Genomic DNA, 19,657 nt, shown 5'->3' on the forward strand with positions numbered 1-19,657 from the left:
TTTCAGCCCAGTCCCAGTATGCAAGCCAGCTGAGCTGGGTGATTTTCCCAAATATTTCTTCATTGAGTGAATTATTTATCTAATTTTGACTGGCATTTAGTTTCCTGCCTTCTAGTGCTCCCCTTCTTCTCACTTGACACAGCATATTTTATTTTTTTAAATAATCTGTGTTATAGGCTTTAGTCTTTGAGTTGTATAAATGTTACTCATGAATTATTTTTAATTTTTGTCACTATTTTTGTTAAAATGACACTAGAAAGTGGATTTTTATTTTTCTTGTGATGTGCTGTGAGTCTGTCTAAGATGTGTTTCACTGATGTGAAAAAATTTGATCCTCACAAGATGGTTTTACCCTTGACTCAATTTTCAATAGATTATTCATGGTACCTTGTGTTACACAAAGAAGGACAATTGCATTACCTGTTACAACAGTGCCTTATCTTAGAACTGAATAGTGAATGAGTTGCTTTATTTTCGTGTTGTCTGGAAGACTGGGCCTGCTACCTTTGTCTTACTGTTTAGCGATTTATATATGAGGTAGTATTTGGCTAGTAGCAGAGAGAGGTTTGGAGTTTTATCATGGGGAATAAAACGCTGCTCTTTGGAATATCTTGCATCCTTCTTGCTTATTATACTTATATGCCCATACCAGAAAACATTGAAGAACCCTGGAAAGTGAGACTCATAGATACTCTTACGAAAATAGCAACGCTTACGGTAATATATTTTTCCTGGGAAATTGGGAGGCCTTGCTACAAATATATACATGAAGTGTCATTGAGTCAGTATTTTGAAAGAGACTTTGCATTTTTAATGCTTTACCTACCAAATAATATTATAGTTTATATAGTTAACATTTTAGTTAATTGGTAACATGCTTTATTAACTAACGAAGATCCAATGTTTGTAAATGTTACTTCTAAAGTTAAGTACATATTGAGAGCAAAAATAACCAATATTTTTTTAAAAAATACTTTAGTAATTGTTCAGATGCTTGAATATATTTGATGCTTTTCAGAAAGGCTCATAAGTTTTCTTAAACTCACATGTAAAATCACTCATATGATAAAATTTTGATTTATTTTTATCCTTCTACTGTTTTAGTATCTTCTTTTTCTTTTTAGGTAGTTCTTGGTCTTCCTGAACTCAAAATTGTGTACTCTTGTGCCAAAAAAAAGTTTATATTTGGTTTACATTCATCAATTTTAAGTGTGTTAATAATTAGCTAAATGGTAATGATGATTTCAATACAGGCTTATATAAGTTCTGTGTTAATGTTAAAATAAGGTATCTTTTAATAATCAGAAAAAATCACGATAGTGGCATTTATTTCTGATTTTTTTCATAGCACTTTAGAATTATTTGTGGAAGCTATCTGGCCGTTATATCTTCTTTTGTATTAGCCTGCTGTGAGAGCCCATCTGGAAAGCTCACTGAAAAGCTGCACTGTGTATTCATGGGTAGAGAGTGTGGTGTGTGACACATGCATCCTGACATGTCTCAGACATATTCTGATGCTCAAGGGCCACATCTTGGCACTTGCTGTTGCTGTTATTTATATTAGGTCTGTGTTGCTAGAATACAGATTTTATAAAGACGCATTCAAAAACTGAACTCAAGAGTACATCATGTTATATTTAACCAAAATGTACTTCTTCCTGAAAGTCTTATAGGTATCATGGGAATAGGAAGGTTTGGGGAGAACACATGCACAAAACAGTGAATGATCAGAAAGTTATGGTAAATGAAGAAGACACAGGCTACTCTGCTGGTGAAGGATGGCAATCTTCCTGTGAGAGACAGCTGTTCTATTTTCATGCAGGTTTCTGTGATAACATACCCTGGTAAAACGCCAGCTGAGAGTCCACAACAAGTTATGTCAGGCCATTATTTCAGGACAATCATGGTGCTATGGTGTTGATAGGCCATCACTTTAACAATCAAGAGAGGAGATTAAAGAATGCATGCATGACTATATTTAGCTAGCTATCAGAGCCCAATCTGGGAAACAGAGTTGCCTACCTTAAGGCTGTGTATTACCATATCAATTAATTTTATCAAGACATTTGCCCCATAAACATGCTTACCAGCTAACATGATCTAGAAAATCCCTTGAGGAGACTCTCCTAAGATGATTATTGGTTGTATGAAACTGACAGTCAAACTAATCTTCTAAGTCCAAAGTTAGTTGAGTTAACCTGGTTTGGGCTTCTTAATGCCTCATGTTGTTGGCTCAACAGTAGGGAAGTGAGGGTGGACAAGTGCCATTTTATAAATGGTTACAACATCAACCTTGAGTAGTACATGTATCACTAGTTTATCCTTGAGTAGTACATACATAACCGGTTCATATACCACCAAAGTGATGCAATACTTATCATCTATCAATATAAATGTATTTTGGAAGCAAAGAATTATAAAATTTGGCTTTTGTGTCCTCAAATGTAAAATAGAAATTATGAAATATATAAATATGGATGAAAAGGCTGAAAGATACACAGTAAAAAGAGGTCTAGACAGAAGAACCTCTAAACAAGTTTTTATGTGTTTAACAATGTGTGTAGGCTTAAGAAAGAAAGAAAATGGGTCTGGAAAGTTATAGAAAACATAATTTTTTTAAAAAAAAACAAAGTCTTTAAAGAGATATGTGAGTATTATTTTAAAAGCCAGGGGCAGTAGTGGCGCACACCATTAATCCCAGCACTCTGGAGGCAGAGGCAGGTGGGTCTCTGTGAGTTTGAGGTTCGAGGCCAGACTGGTCTAAAAGAGCTAGTTCTAGGACAGGCTCCAAAGCCATAGAGAAACGTTGTCTTGAAAAACAATCAAAAATAAAAAGCCAGACTAAAGTAAAAAATACACAAGGAGTCTGGATCCTGTATACTATTGTGTTAGTTTGAATTCTTTTGGTTGCTCAAAAGCAACGGACAGCTGTTGAGAGACATAAAATTGAAGGAGGTACTGACAAAATAAACCAAATGAATTATTTTTAAAATGTCCTAATTTTAAAACAGAAGTAAAAAATAAACATATTTGTAAAATGTAACTTAGAAGATGCATTTTTTGGAGGGAGAAGCAGTTCTGTTTCTGTTTCCATAGGAGATGAAAAGCTGTGGGTTCCTTCTAGGTTAATATGGTTTGGTCGATCAAGACCCTAGGAAAGTTCTCCATTGGGGATGATGGCCCAGGTGATTCAACATCCACAGCAGCTTCAAGGCTACTGGAAGAGATGGACCAACCACACAAAATACCCAGTCAGGACTTGAATGAAATTCTTCCTTTTCTTAGGATCCCCAAAAGATTACCAGTGCCCCCAATCAAAAGAAAGGAACATAGAAAACTACACCCAAATTCCAAAACAGTGTTTATAAATGTTTGATTCCATTTATAGAAGGTTGGTTATAAATGGTTAATGGTCATAGTCAATTTCTGAAGAAAAGAAGGGGAATATGATGTAGAAATGAAGAAAAAACTTAGATTATTAAATCTACCTTAATGCAAAAAAAAACAACCATTAATCTCAAAATACTATTTATATTAGTATGGATTTTGGTCTATTGATACAAATTTATGGTACATTTTGTTATACTATTTGTATATTTCTGCTCTTGTTTAAAGTATTGTGATTACGCAACTTATTGAAACATGTAACATATAGTTAAGAAAAGCAAATAAACAGTCATCTATAGTAGTCAAATTTATAGACATATTAGGTTTTCCAGATATGTAAAGTCACATTTCCGAAAGATAGAAAATCATCAAACATTTCAGAGGGCTACAGAATATGGCCTTTAAAATGTTTTACGAACTTAGAATTCTTTGGATGTGGAACATCTGCTCCTGGCAGCACCAATTACTTCAAGAGGATGAAGGGCATTGAAAAATCTCCTTTTAGAGGTTGTTTTCAGTGTGACAAAGCTAGCTATTTGGACAAGAAACTGCTCTTGCCTGGACTGTTTGACTGTAAGCTGTATAAACTGGACATGCAGGACCCACAGGGAAATAACTGATGAGCTTCGCGAAACAAAGACGGACAATCCTTCAGGTTCCTACTTCATGAAAGAGTCTTTCAGATATTCTGCAGGACACAGAAGAAAGTGACTGACAAACTTTACCAGAATAGGTGGAACAGTCCTTCAAATTTTCTACTTCACTGAGAAATCTGCAGGACACCCAAGGCCTGTAGGCTGAGTATGGATGCCCCAATGTTACAGAAGAACTTTGTGTAACTGTTCAAGCAGCCGGGTATCTTTGTAATTCTAGAATTTTGGAAGTTGCTTACGATGCATTTCCTGTTTACTTATTATATGTAAATTTTGAAATAGTCAAAGACAAAGAAGATGGGTTGGTGGGTAAAGCACTTGTTAGGGAAAAATAAGTTTGGAAGTCCAGTATCCACATAAAAGTACATATAGTGGTGCCCATCTGTGACCCCACAGCTGAGAACTGGGATTCAACATCTGAATGTATTCTCTGGCACACATACACACAGCTAAACTTTAAACACTGAAACTAAATTTAATGAATAAAAGTTAAAATCAAATATTGGGAATAGACATACAAACAAAGGAAGCATAAAAAGCTATTTCCAGTTGGTATTTTTAGGGAAAACTAAGTTAATAAGAACTCAACCCAATGAAAAGTACAGTGGTAAAAATTTGTGATATCAGATGAGATTATCTTGATTTCAATTTTTTGTATGCTTTAGATTTATTTTAAATTTATAATGAGCTATTATTGTTTGACAATTTCATAAAATTACATGATGAATTCACCTCTCTTGCTGAAACTGTTCTCAAAAATTTCTCTTTTTACTCTTATGTTTTCTTTGTTAATCCCCACTAATTTAATTAGTGTCCTGACTTAACATGGGGGAGCATTATGTACCAGGACAAGGCTAGCTGTCTACATCACTGAAAATGGCACCTCCGCTCTCAGCAACCATTAAGAGTCAGTATTTCCTGAGGTTTGTGTGGGACCTTCTTTACAAGTCCCTTATCTATCGTGAAATGTTGATTGTCCTATTATTATACATGTCTTATTACAGATGAATTTATTGAGATTTCTAGAGTATAAATAAGAGTATGTGCATTAGGACATGTAATAAGTCTGATTTTTAGTCTAGCAATACTTTCATGTTTTTCTAAAGTAAAGATGATAATCTTTACATATTTAGTGCAAATATTTTCTCATTTTATTTTCCTTTGTGCTTGACTAATATTTTATTGTTTTGAAAATCCAAATAAAATATATACTTACTGATATATATCTATCATCTCTCATCTTTATATTTGTATCTATATTTTGATCATATTCATTCTACAGCTTCTCCCAGACCCTTCATCTTGCATAGCCCTCACAACATCATGTCCCTTTTAAAAAATACTTTTCATCACTCACTGGGTCCAGTTAGTGCTGCCTGTGGATGTAGAGCCATGTGTGGAGCCAGTGCAGCTTTCCAGTTCTCTGTAGGTACCTGATCCGCTCATCCCCAGCAGCCATTAACTGTCAGTAGCTCCTGAGTTGGGGTTGGGGCTTCCTGTGTTACGAAGCCCAATGAATGCTTCCATATTATTTGATTTGGTCATGTGCACATCTCATGCAGATAACCAGAGCATCTATGAGGTGATAAGTGCATTGCCTTGTCATGTTTGGAAGACACTGTATTTCAGCCATCTTTCCCTTCTGTGTTTCCATACCTTTCTTCTCCATCTCCTGAGATGTGCATTTCACCTTCGGTGAAGGATGTGCTATACACACTATGGCATTATTACACCACCTACTCTTTTCCTCATTGCATCTTTATGTGACTTTAGAGTTGCTAAAATAAAAATAAATAATGCATACATCTGGATGTTGTTTTGATAGGCCACATTATTTGAATATACGGGTCTTATGAAATTTGAACATCTTTTCTTCATATTAATGAGAACTCAAAATATAGAACCAATTTCAGATGAAAACATTACAGTGATTGACACGGACTTCAGTAACATTCCTGTTCGTCTGTATTTGCCAAAAAGGAAGTCTGAGAGACAGAGACCAGCTGTCATTTATATTCATGGTGGTGCTTTTGTCACGGGAAGCCCCAGTAAGTGCATTTTTAATGTGTGTTTTAATTTGATTGCAATTGCTATATGAAATGGAATTCTATGCAACTCATGAACTTGTTACACCTTCTCCTGAAATGAGTTAATTTTTGCATTGAGAATTTGACAGTAATCATTTTGTTTTATATAATAAATTCACTTTTTAGGTTAATTGGTTTTCACTGACAAATTTTGGCGTTGTTTTCTGTTAAGATTTTAATCATAATAAACTTATTTTTGTCCCGACCTCTTGATATAATGACTAGATTCAATCCATAGTTAATTTCTGTAAAAATAGTATAAATAAGAATATGCTGATAGATTTTAACTACAATTAAAATTTTCACTTATGTTCAAAAAGCAACTTAAAGTTTATTTTAAAGCCTAAGCCTCTTATTATGAAAAAATCATTTTAAAAAATTATCTTGAGAAATATATTAGGCTTTCTGTAAACTAAAGTCCTCTTATTTAAAAGTCTGAGAACTCTAAAAGATCTTTAAAGATAGATTAATTATGGTGACTATCTAAATTTATGAATATTATAATGATGATTATAATATGATCTTCAACTTACTTCTAGAGTTCTGATTTAGAGTCAATTTTATGGTATGGACATGGTTACTTTGAGAGAGTCAAGACATAAACTTTTTCCTCTCCTGAGAAGTAAAATATAAATTTGATGAAAGGATAGCTTGTTTCTATTTAAGCTCTAAGACTGTGATCTTCACCACTGCTCGTCAGTCACTGTCTATGCGACAATGACTGGTGTAGTCCTTCAGTGCAGCTCAGCCACAGCCTCCCCCGGATGGAAATGACCACAGAAATGAGCAGCCCAAGAGCAGTCACAGTGCCCCAGGCTGTGAAACTGGAGTCAGGTGAAGCTAGCAACACAGGAAGCCAGAGCAAGTTTTCTGAGAGAACACAAACAGGTCATCAAGGCACAGAAAGCTTCTTTCATTGTGACTTAGCAAGAGTTTTCTCTTCTGGCCTGGGTTAGGAGGGATTTGGTGGGTAGGAGTTAAGGAAGGTTTTCTAACTCCAGTGTTTTCTTACATATGGTGGCCAAAGTGTTGACTGCAAGATTTCCATTAAGTAATCATAATTCCAATTTCTCTGAGGATTCATAGATGTGTCTGGGTTTCCATTGCTTAGCATGTACACAGCTCTGTTCTGTATTTATGTCTTTCATTTCAGAGATGGAGTCCTATGATTTCGTGAACCGAATGACAGCCAACAGACTTGATGCTGTTGTGGTGGCACCTGAGTAAGAGACTGGCTATTTTTATTATTGTGCCCTTGCCCTCCCACCTAAGCTTAGTTTACAGTACAAGCTGTAAAATTCTCAGTGGTGGCTGGATTGCTGCTAGGAAATTTGTGTTTATAAAATCCTTTCTTAACCTTATAACATCAAAATTTCTTCAACAAGGCTCAATTTTTCATTCATCTCTGTCATGGTAGACTCCCATGAAAAGCAGAGGCATGAACATCTTTGCCAATAGAGCAGTGGCAGCTTTAAGAACACAAAGCCTACGCAAGTAATATGCCTATAGTGTAGATTCATCATACCTAAGAGTGTAATAAGGAAGCTGCTTGTTAGTTCCGGCTTCTTAGCCCAAAAATAATCACACAGAAACTGTATTAATTAAATCATTGCTTGGCCTGTTAGCTCTAGCTTCTTATTGACTAATTCTCACATATTAATTTAACCCATTTCTATTAATTTGTGTATTTCCATGTGGCTGTGGCTTACCAGCTAAACTTTTGCTATCTGCCTCCAGCAGGGCTACATGGCTTCTCTCTGACTCTGCCCTTCTTTCTCCCAGCATTCAGTTTAGTCTTCCACACCTACCTAAGTTCTGTCCTGCTACAGGTCCAAAGCAGTTCATTATTCATTAATGGTAATGACAGCATACAGAGAGAAATCCTACATCATGATGGGTAGAAGCAATCAATGTATATTAGAGTCATTATTGGGCCAGGTAATATAAATTAGAACCAATGTTGGGACCATTCAAACATCTCAAGAACATTTCCAATGGCGGCTCTTATTAATTCATGACTTTTGTTCAAATGTTCAACAATGTACTAGAAAGTTGAATACTTACTATTGCTTTATAATGTTTTGGGTGTATTTTATAGTTATTATGCCTCATCATGAGGTTGGAGAAAATTGGCTTTCCCCTGCTAATTTTATAGCATAGAAATGGATTTGCAAAATTGTAGATTTTTGCTGAAACATTATAAGGAATTTTTGCTGACAGTGTAATGGAGTCAAGTAGCATAAACTAGCGGGTTCAGTACTGTCATGTTCATAGGCACTGCTTTGAAGCAAGTGGAATTACTTATGTTTGAGAAATTTCTAACTCACAGCAGTAATGTCAACTTGCCTTTATCGTTATAATTTAACCAACTTTATCATATTATAATTTACATAAGTTTTTAAGAGAGTAAAGTTATATCTAGTTAAAGGATTCTAATATATTGCATGCAACCTTTGTTCGTCACCTTGAATTAAAATTGTATTTTGATGTTTCATGGCTGATATTATTCTATTTTTTAACACTTAGACACACCTTAAAATTTAAAAATTCACAAGGGCTATCTGAATAATATTGCATATTATAGAACTATAAATAATTCAATAATTCTAATCCTAATTGTAAGAGTTAAAAAAATGAAATCATTTAATTGAGACATGATTCTATATGCACAGTGAGAGAGGGTGAGGATAGGGGAGTAAAAATGTGATATATTTTGTCTTAAGAATCACAGTATATTAGTAGTACTCATTGATATAGCTTACATATCCATATATTAAACTACTTATTTCAATTCAAATCCTCATGCTTGGGAAATGAAATTCTACAATTCTGTGAAATTTTGGCCAAGTTTCTAATTGAAGGCAACTACCAACAGTTTACTCTTGGATTTTCTGATTTTAAATTTCTTGAATAATATAATCAATGATCATAAATTGCTTTTGAGACACCAACTCCATTCAGGACTTGGTGAAGTTTACAAGTTTCAAGAGGGTGAAAATACATGCTACCTTATTCTTTTCCTCATTGTACTAATACCAAAACACACTTTAAAACAGAACCTATGTCTTATTTTAAAATAGAACTTATTTATTAGTAAGACTGAATTTATTTGGTGGGTTTAAAGGTTCAAAAGAGGGCCAAATTTTATGTATACATCTCCTAGTAAAATTTAGAGATAATTATATACTTGAGCCTAATCATAAGTATCTTAAGTTCTTTGTGTCTTTTTTGTTTGATTTACTTCTAAAGCTACAGACTTGCTCCTCAGTATCTATTCCCAGCTGCCATTGAAGATTGTATTATTGTGATCAAGTTCTTTCTCCAGGATAAAGTTCTTGAAAAATATGGAGTGGATCCTGCTCACATCTGTATTTCAGGAGACAGCTCTGGGGGTTCCTTGACAGGAACAGTGATTCAACTGGTATGTTATGTGTGTAATGTATGATTGAAACCAGCACAATTTAGTCCTAACACAAAGGAAGAACTTTAGTTATTGTGTTTGAATGATGTTTTTTCTATGATCTATAAAATATAAAATGACCAAATAGGTTTATTCTTTTGCATGATTTTAGATTTAGATGTGGCTTTAGTCAAGAAATTAGGCAATGTTGCATATGAATTTCTTAATCCTATTGTGTGTGTGTGTGTGTGTGTGTGTGTGTGTGTGTGTGTGTGTGTGCTTAGTGGGCACTGAATCTAAGGATATATGCTCGCTAGACAAATGATCTACCATGGAACTATGTAACTACCTCCTTTTAAGTTCTTCTTGAGTTGGTCTCTAGTTAAGCATCCCAGGCTGAATTTGAATTTGTTCTGTAATATGGCTATGCCTTAAACTTGCAATCTCTTCCTCATCAGTCCCCAGCCACTTGGAATAGAGTCACACCATCCAGCCTTCCTTATCATACTAATTAATAAAAATATAGCAATGACTATGAATGATTATTTAGTATAAGTTTTATTGCTAGTTTTTCAAAGATAAATTATAAAATTTGTGTGAATTTGGTGTCACTGTACTTGATGCAAATTGATTAGTTTCTTGTCTCTCTGACTCAAAGACCTAATATGAAAAAGGTAAATGGAAAATGAGCTACTTGGGCTTATGGTTTGACACAGTACAGTACCTGAAGGCAGAAAATCCATGGCAGTGGGAGGAATTTATCTCTCTGGAACATGCAAGTGAGGCTGTTATAACACATTTCTTAAGAACATACTGCAAGAGTCATGAAGCAGAGGCAATGGAGAAATACTGCCCAGGGACTTATTCCTGGAGGCTTGTTCAGCCTGCTTGCTTATATCATCTAGGATTACCTGTACAGGGGTAGAACCTCCTACAGCACGCTGGGCACATCAATCACTTCTTTAGAAAATACTTCACAGTCTTACCCACAGACCAATCTTACAAAGTCATTTTCTTTCTTGTTCCCTCTTCTCAAATAAATCTAGCATGTTTCAAAAAGACAAAACAAAATGAAAGAAAAAACAGCCAGAGCTACTGAATGCTTGTCAACTTGATGCACAAACACATCATTATTTAACTGTCACTTTCCCTTTCTTATTTATGCCCAATTTCTCATATTAATATCATTATATCAATATTAAACACATTGCAACTTTGAAAGTCCCACAGATTTTAAAAATTCAAAGACATTGATGATCAGTCACTCTAAAATAGCCAGTTTCTCGAAAATTTCAAAATCTATTAATGTGGGTTCCTATAAAATAATAAATTAATTAAATACTTTTGTATTCCAAGAAGGAAGAATTAGAGCAATGTCTCAATCAGAACTAAGTAAAACAAAAGTCTAAAATAGGAAAACTTGGGATTAGACAATGCAGGGTCACTACATAGGCTCCAAAGGTCTTGCTTGCCACAGCACATGTAATATGTCTCAATGTCTCAGGCTGTCTTAATTCCACACTTGCTGCTGCTCTTGTTGGTAACACCATGGTACTGACATCTCCAAAATGTTTGGTCTCTACAGCACCTGGTAAGAACTGCTCATTTGCTCTCTTCAGGTGCTTTGTCTGAGATACATGGTTCCAAAACTCAATCTCCTTCCATCCACCATCAATCCCAGGGCTTCTGCTTCAACTGAGGCTTCACAATCACCATAAGCCTTTCTAGGCCCTCATGGTGCCTGCCAAAGCTTGGTTGCTCCCAGTGACCCCTCCATTACTTCAAAAGTTGGTACCACATGGGGAATTACATAGTTCCAAGTTCAGATGCTAGCAGAAGGTGGAACCTTAGCCCCCTCTGGACTATAACTGCTATGTATTGATCCTGAGGAAAAACTTCCCAGAAGATTTGGACTTAATGGTTTCAGTGAAATTTTATGTCCCACCTCCTACCGTCCAAACAACCACAATGAAATGTTAATCTAATTCATCTTAACCAATAAAAACCAGGAGTCAGATATTGGAGTAAAAACCTGGAAGACCAAAGACCCAGGAGAAGCCACCAGTTATTTCCTACCTCTTTTGTTGCTCAGTCTGACAGGCAGAGATCCTGTCTCTACCCCCACTTTACCACTTTCTCTTTCTACCACCCAAGTACTGGGATTAAAGGTGTGAGCCACCGCTGCCCAGCTTCTATGGTTAAGTAGTGGCTATCTCTGCCCTCTGATCTCCAGGAAAGCTTCATTTTTCAAAACACAAACAAAATACCATACAACACCACAATGAGATTTATTAATTATGAAACCTTGACTAATAGCTTAGGCTTGTCACTAACTAACTCTTACAACTTTATCCCATTTTTAACCAATCTACTTTTTGTCTCCTGGGTTTATTATCTCATCTCTCCTATCCTTATTGGCTATGTTGCTTCCTCTATGTCTTGCTGGCAACTCCGCTCTTCTTTTTCTCAGCATTCTCTCATCTGGTTCTCCTATCTAACCTCTTCCTGTGTAGCTATTGATGAGTTAGCTCTTTATTAGCCAATGAGAGCAACACATCTTCACTATATACAAATAGATTGTTCCACAACACAGTAGTAGTGCTGGTCTCTTCTGAATCACTGTTGATTCTTCATCCCAAGAAATCAGTATTGATTGTCCCAGGAAAGCAAAAGTTTCACATTAGTGGTTCTTAGTTCAAAATATCACATGAATGCTTCTGATAGTGTCTAATTGGTTTTCAAATTTCTGGAAAAATTCTGCTTACTGGCTTGATCCTCATGGCTTGCTCAGACTGCTCTATTATATTTAGGACCACAGCCTCAGGAGTTTTGTCATTCACATGGGATGGGCCCTTTTCTAGTAATCATTAGTTAAGAAAATGCCCCACAGGTTTTCCATAGAACAATGTTACAGAAGTATAATCCAAATAATCTCACATAAGTTTAGCTTGTGCTGAGCTGACGAAAGCTAATCGGGATATCTGTCAATTACAGTTTGTGCTACCCATACATGCTTGAGGCAATGTTCATTCTGGGAAGTGTTTTCATGTGGCTCAATAACTGCTTTTTCCTTCCCTGAATGCCTGACTTCCTCCAATGACTTTGTGTGGCACCAGGATGAGTACACTTAACTTAACCACACCTTCTATATGAACCCCAAGGCATACTTGTGAAAAGCTACTACTTCTTTTCAAATACTGTTTTTCTGATTCAATGATCACCTCAGCCAAGTATAAGAAACTTTAAAAAGTGTTAATTGATTCATATTCCATGTAGTACCTTCAGAGGCCAGAAGTGGGCACTGACTCTCCTGTCTGGAGCTGCAACAGTTGTAAGAGGCAATGTAGGCGCTGGGAATAGAAACCAGGTTGTCTGGAAGAGCAGTCAGTGATGGTGACTGAGCCATCTCTTCAGTCCAATACTGCATGTATTTTCAAATCATAGTACTATATGTAGTCTTTAATATAAGATGGAAATTGAACATTTGGGGCATTGGAATTGAGGATTCCAATACCAATTGGAATTGGGGCATTCAATTGGAATTGAATGTTCTGTTAATTTAGAAGTGATTTTCTTTTTTGGGTGTTAGCACACACAAACATACAGGTCCATGCTTATGGGTAAAATTAAAAATATACTGGAATACCTATAAAAATTGTTTGCAGACTAACAACCCCACGGTTGTGACTGGTATAGAATCATTTCCTTTGGACATTTTATATTCCATGTAACTGAAGATTAAATTTTACTTAAGTCTTGAAATAAGATAGGTGAAGACATTGGATTCTAGATTAGCAGGCAGTATAGGGATGGATGTATGGTTATTAGTATTAATCTATTTGTGACAAAATGTGTCAAGTTGCACACCAGCAACAATTAAGGCTAATGGGATATTTTAGATTAATCTCTTCCTCCCTCCCTCCTCCTTGTTTCTTTCCATTCCTCTGTGTTACCACAGAAACGATACTAGCTGGTTCTGGATTGCTAAGACCTGCTCTGATACTGCCAACGAGCAGGCCCTCTCCTGGCATGCTGCCATTCTGTCCATGCTGCTTTGTCTGTCACAGAGGGAGGCATGAGGAATCTCTGCTAACCCTTTGCCTCTCCTGCTTCTCCAATCCTTGGAGTGTCTACTAAAATTTATAAAGGCACCTTCACAAAAAGTCTAGAGATAATTCAAGCAATTTATGACACAGTGGTTACTATACACCTCTTTGCATGAGCTGACTATTCTAACTGAGGAGGCAGAGGATAGTGATCTAACCGCAGTGGTTTTCCTTCTGACGTTCTGGGGCAAGGGCAGTGGGAGAGAGGGTCTCCATGTTTATACAAAATTTAACACCACATTGACTCTGGGGTAACAGCAACCACTCTTGCTCCAAAGCATGGGTGTGACATGGACAACCACATCCACATAAAGCCCGAGAGAGCTTGGTAAGTAATTCTAGACAAAAAAGAAAAGAGTTAAGCACAGCTTATTGAAAGCAGCATTTTCTCAGGTGGGTTGTTTGCTGGAGGCAAATGTGTGTCAATTAAGAGAGTCTTCCTGACTCAGCTTTAGCTGTAAAACCTTGCTATTTTATAGGCCCTGCCACAAAACACTTAAATGGTCTTGATGAGAAGCTAACTGCATGCTTTTAGTTTTTCAGCCATAGCAGGAAAAAAAGCCACACCATTTTAAAATGCTCATTTTCTGGGCTGTCCTGCCAGCACAAACTCTGACTTTTTCAGGCAGGAGGTCTGGCTACAGAACACTTGAATGTGGTTTGTGAGCAGACTGCTGCAGCTTGCTTGGTGGCAGGGACCTTGAAACACCATAGAGTTGTGGTGATAGAAAACTAAGAAATGAACTGAATCCAACCATCAATGACACGGCTTTAATTCTCTCAATATTGCTTAGCAAATTAAAGACTAACGTGGTGAGAAAAAGATATACAGTAAAGAGAGATTCAAAGATGAAGAAAACTTCTAAATATTTTACAGTGTGTTAAAAATATATGCATGCTTGGGAGAGAAAAGAAAAAGGTAAAAGTCCTGAGAGAGAGAGAGAGAGAGAGAGAGAGAGAGAGAGAGAGAGAGAGAGAGAGGTTGGGTGTGGTGGCACACACCTTTAATCCCAACACTTGGAAGACAGGCAGGCAGACCTCTGTGAGTTCACAGCATAGCGGCACATGCCTTTAATCCTAACACTTGTGGAGGCAGAGACGTACAGATCTCTGTGAGTTCAAGGACACCCTGGTCTACAGAGAGAGTTCCAGGACAGTCAAATATACACAGAGAAACTGTCTCAAAAAACAAAAATTAAAAATAAAAATAAAAAATAGAGGTAAAAATAAAGCCTTGTAAAGTTGAAAAATAAACAGAGAGTCTGGATACTGTATATTATTATGTTCTCTTTGAATTGTTTGAATGCTGAGGAAGGAGCAACAGCAGCCAAAAGATATTTGTTTATAAATGCTGCTGTGAGATGCAAAAGGTTGAAAAAGGCAATGGTTTTGCTAAGATGTCTCCCATCTGGACCCCTTTGACCAAGATAGAGCCCACGGTCCTTCTGGCTTCTCAATGTATGAAACTTTTGTTGTTACTGCTCCGGTGTCCACAGAGATAACAAGATCAGGTAGTGAGATGTCTCCCAGTACTCTTCCCTCGCTTAGGAAGGACCCTTAAGTGAAGGAACTGTTCACCAGAGCTTCTGGGGGATTTGTAGGTGATATTCTGGGAGTGTTTTAGTACACTAGGAGCCACTATTTGGGGGTTTATCATAATAAAGGACAGTAGTTTTAGGAAGGAATTCGAGATAAAGACAAATATCCCCATATATTTGTATTTGAAGAAGTAACTGCGTGACTCAGGATAGTGCTAGGGATACCTGCAGTTCCCCAGCACTCATCTCTACCTTGGTTCTTTTCTGTTTTCTAACCCATAAATGCACTGGTGTGTCTTTGTTTCTTTTGATTTAAAGTCTGTGGAGCTTGAAGTATTCCCGAGAAAGCCACTGGTCTCTCTTAATTTCTTAATTAAATTTAATTCATTTTTTCTTGTCTTTTGTTTGTTTCTGTGTGGATCCACATTCATGAGTGTGTGTGTGTGTGTGTGTGTGTGTGTGTGTTTACCATTGTGTGTACATATGTGTGGTAAGCATGTGGAAGTCAGCAGTTCCCTCATTTACTTTCCATCTTTTTTTTTCCTTTCTTTACAAAATACAGTTTCACTGTGTAATTTTTGTGAGCCTGGAACTTTCCAGCAAACCAGTTTGGCCTTGAAAATCATACTTTTTCACACAAGCATTTTCACTGTCCCTGGACCTTACCAAGATTATCTATCAGACTAAATGATCAGTGATGTCATCTTTCTTCACTGTAGCACTGGGGGCTAGGCTGACATTATGCCCAGGTCTCTTTTTGGGTTTCCGTCCATGGACTTGTTCTAGCAAAGGTTTTACCAACTGAGCCATCTTCCCAGATTTCACTTAATTAATAAGTTTCTCCTACACCTTGATAACCATGGAAAGTTTAAATTGCAGTATATTCTCCCTGCTTCAAGCACCAACCATAGGCGTTGACTCAATTGGGGACTATTCGTGTTTTTATATGGAAGATCACCTGCAGGCATTCACTCAACTGGAGACTATGTCTGTTTATATGTGGAAGAGTTATTTGGCTCAGTCTCAGTTTTACTGTTGTGTTCACTGCTGCTTATTCTCTCAACTTTCTGCATTTTATTTGGAAAATTATCAGCCTAAAGCCACTGGGAAGGAGAGCCGGAAAACTTTCTTCCTTTTCCTTCTGAACTTGCAAGTTGCAGGACTCCTTCTTCTTCTTCTTCTTCTTCTTCTTCTTCTTCTTCTTCTTCTTCTTCTTCTTCTTCTTCTTCTTCTTCTTCTTCTTCTTCTTCTTCTTTTCTTCTTCTTCCTCTTCCTCTTCCTCTTCTTCTTCTTCTTCTTCCTCTTCTTCTTGGCTTTTTGAAACAGTGTTTCTCTGTAGCTTTGGAACTTGTCCTGGAACTTGCTCTGCAGACCAGGTTGTCCTTGAACTCACAGAGATCCACCCACCTCTTCCTCTGTGTGCTGGGGGTAAAGGCATGTGCTACACTGCCGAGCTAAGGACTTTGTACCTATGGTGTGTTGTTCATTTTGAAGTTGGTCAGATTCTTTCCTTGTGATGTACTGTTGAGATTTCAACTAGCCCTCTCATTTCATATAAATTCACTTTCTGATGGGGGCATGACCTTGCGCACAGCAGATTCTGAACTTCCTGTGGAGGGCTGCAGACACAGTTGGGGATGCGGCACTCTGCTATAGAAGCACACACACTGCCAGGGCCCACTGCAAGGTCTCTCCTTCAGCGTGATAACTAGGAAATGAAAGGAAAGGATCTTCTTATGACTTCAAACTCTGGACTCTTTCTGTTTCCAGTAGAGACAGATTACACATAAAACAGTCCATGACTTTCTTCTGCTCTTCTGACTTTTGTAAATTACTCTCTGTGCTTTCTGTCATATCATAATACTAGTAGCCAAAGGTAAGGCATATGATAGAATTGTTTGCAACCTGTAACATCAACATGCTCCATCTGAATGGCTTTTTGACATGATGTTTCACTATATTTATTGTTTCTGCTATTGTAGATTCCTGAACGCCAACATAAGCAAGCTGGACATGATGACACATGCCTAGGTTAAAACCACATGGGAGGCTAATACAGCAGTACAGTATGTGATAGATAGATAGATGATAGATAGATAGATAGATAGATAGATAGATAGATAGATAGATAGATGGATAAAAACAACTTGTCAGCAAAAACTAAAAGCATTTTTAAACAAAGCCATTCTGCCATCTCTAGCAGGATTCTCCAGCTCATGGTCTTGTTTGGCTGCCAAGTATGAAGAAGGTGAAATGAGAGTCTCATTTTTCAAACCATGAGTAAATGTTATGAGAGTAATACTCAGATACTGTTTCAGTTTTATTTATTTACCTTAGGACATTAAAGCAAATTTACTAATTCTTTTTTTTGTTAAAGGTACTGACTCATTAACACTCATCATGTGTTTTATTTACAGTTACAGGATGATCCAGAATACAGAAACAAAATTAAGGCACAAGCCATGATATACCCTGGATTACAGACAATTGATACTTGGATGCCATCTTATCGAGAGAATGAAAACGGTCCCTTTTTGTCAAGGAAGTTAGCAATTATGTTGTCAGTACGATATTTCACAAAAGAGACAGAATCAGTACATGCAGTACTGAGAAATGAACACATGCCCGAAGGATCAAGAGACTTGTTCAAGTTTGTTAACTGGAGTCACTTCCTTCCTGAGAAGTATAAAAAGAACCATGTTTACAGGGAGCCCATTCATGGAAAGCTGGATACTTTCTCTCCATTACATTTGGATAGAAGAGTGTCACCTTTGTTAGTCAATGACTCCCAGTTACAAAATTTGCCATTAACTTATGTCATCACATGTGAATATGACATCCTAAGAGATGATGGACTTATTTATGTCACCCGACTCAGAAATGTAGGAGTTCCAGTTACACATGACCACATAGAGGATGCAATCCATGGAGCCATATTATTTTCCACAGCACCCATGTATTTACATTCAGGTTTGAGGATAATAGATAAGTATATAAGTTGGCTACAAGAAAATCTATAAATCAATTGCACATATAACTAGGCAGTCAGTTAGCTAGCAATGCTACCTAAAGGTTATAATTTAAAGTATTTTAAAATTAAAGAGTTGTTTAAACATGATTTGAACTTTGGATAAACCTAATTTTAAGTTAGAATAAATATGGTTTAGTATACTTGGGAAGTTACTTAATTTTGATAATTTACAATTCGATAAAATGGATCTTCTTTAATACCACGAGTAGATAGATACTCTCTGAGAAATCAAACCTAATAGCTCAGTACTGACATGTGAGTACCGTTATATCCAAAGGGCAGGAGATCCGAGGCAGTGACAAGAACTGGATGATGAATGAGGAGGTAGAAACATTGTAGTTGCATTTGTTTGGAGTGATCATTAAACTGTATTTCAGTCACATGTTTTAGTTGTGTGTTGTTCATACAAAAAATCAATTTGCCATTGTGAATTAGATCAGTATTTCACTCACTGTGCATGAAGTCTATTTACTGCTTATTACTTACTAATATACTTTTCTGTGTACTGGGCACCAAGGTTAGCATCTTCACCACAAATTGTCCCAAAGCTTAAATATTTGAACCTTATTTAAACTTTAGTAAGATCAAGCCAGGTAAGAGAAACAGGCTTTCTTGGACTGCCAGCCCCCAAATCACAACATGGAGACTTATTATATTGGTATTATCTTATCCTTCTCCCACTAGCTCTTATAACTTAGCTTACCTGTTTTTCTTCATCTACATTTTGCCTTGAGGCTTTTCAAATTTCTTAAATTCTGTAAGTCCTACTTCCTGCTTCCTCTCTATCTGGCTGGTAGATGCCTGACTGGCTGGACCTGGGCATGTCCCTTTCTTTCTCCCTCATTCTCTCTGGAGCCTAGATTCCTCCTCCTACTTATTCTGTCTGCCCACCAGTCCCACCTACCCCTCTACTGCCTAGCCTTTGAGCATTCAGTCTTTTACTAGACCAAACAGGTGCCTTACACAGGCAAGGTAAAACCAAAGCACACTACTTTACATGGTTAAACAGATGCAGCATAAACAAATGTAACACACCTTTACATAGTTAAAACAATATTCAACAACAGGTGTGAAGCTCCTCGTTGGCTATCTGATATCAAGTTGTTAGCCCTAGAATCACATATGTGGAAGTAACACTAAAAAGCTTAGCAGATTGTTTTTATATATTTAACCGTGTGTGTGTGTGTGTAATTTGAGAGGGAATATGGGAAGTATGGATTTCAGGGAGAAAATGGAAGCTGATGTTAGGTAATTATAGTTTAATTTTTAAAAAGCTGAAACTTCATTCTCTTTTAGACAATGATTCCTAATCCAAGATGATACCTAGCCATCTCTATATGGGAGTCAGAATTATTCATAGTATTGTTTTCCTATTTTGAAGTGCATCATTAGCCTGCTGCCTGCCTAACCTAGAAAGCCATCTGAGCTGATGACATATATGTAGGCCTACTCGCT

General features: G+C 36.8%; 1 protein-coding gene across 1 annotated transcript; it reads left to right on the plus strand.

The window, feature by feature from the left end:
* The first annotated feature begins 579 nt into the window (after positions 1-579).
* Positions 580-18,191, plus strand: LOC148118791 (arylacetamide deacetylase-like 2). Its single transcript, XM_087899397.1, has 5 exons — positions 580-717; positions 5,866-6,088; positions 7,281-7,350; positions 9,377-9,548; positions 17,589-18,191. The coding sequence occupies exons 1-5, from the start codon at positions 580-582 to the stop codon at positions 18,189-18,191; spliced, it is 1,206 nt and encodes a 401-aa protein (XP_087755523.1).
* The last annotated feature ends 1,466 nt before the right edge of the window (positions 18,192-19,657 follow it).

This window comes from Myodes glareolus, chromosome 20, assembly GCF_982192425.1.
Source record: "Myodes glareolus chromosome 20, mMyoGla1.1, whole genome shotgun sequence".
Lineage (NCBI taxonomy): Eukaryota > Metazoa > Chordata > Mammalia > Rodentia > Cricetidae > Myodes > Myodes glareolus.

Bases quoted from the DNA above. Each gene is read 5' to 3' on its own strand.
- LOC148118791 (XM_087899397.1), top strand. From the start codon at position 580: ATGGGGAATAAAACGCTGCTCTTTGGAATATCTTGCATCCTTCTTGCT. The intron at 718-5,865 runs GTAATATATTTT...TTGTTTTGATAG, and splicing joins CGAAAATAGCAACGCTTACG to GCCACATTATTTGAATATAC. The intron at 6,089-7,280 runs GTAAGTGCATTT...CTTTCATTTCAG, and splicing joins TTTTGTCACGGGAAGCCCCA to AGATGGAGTCCTATGATTTC.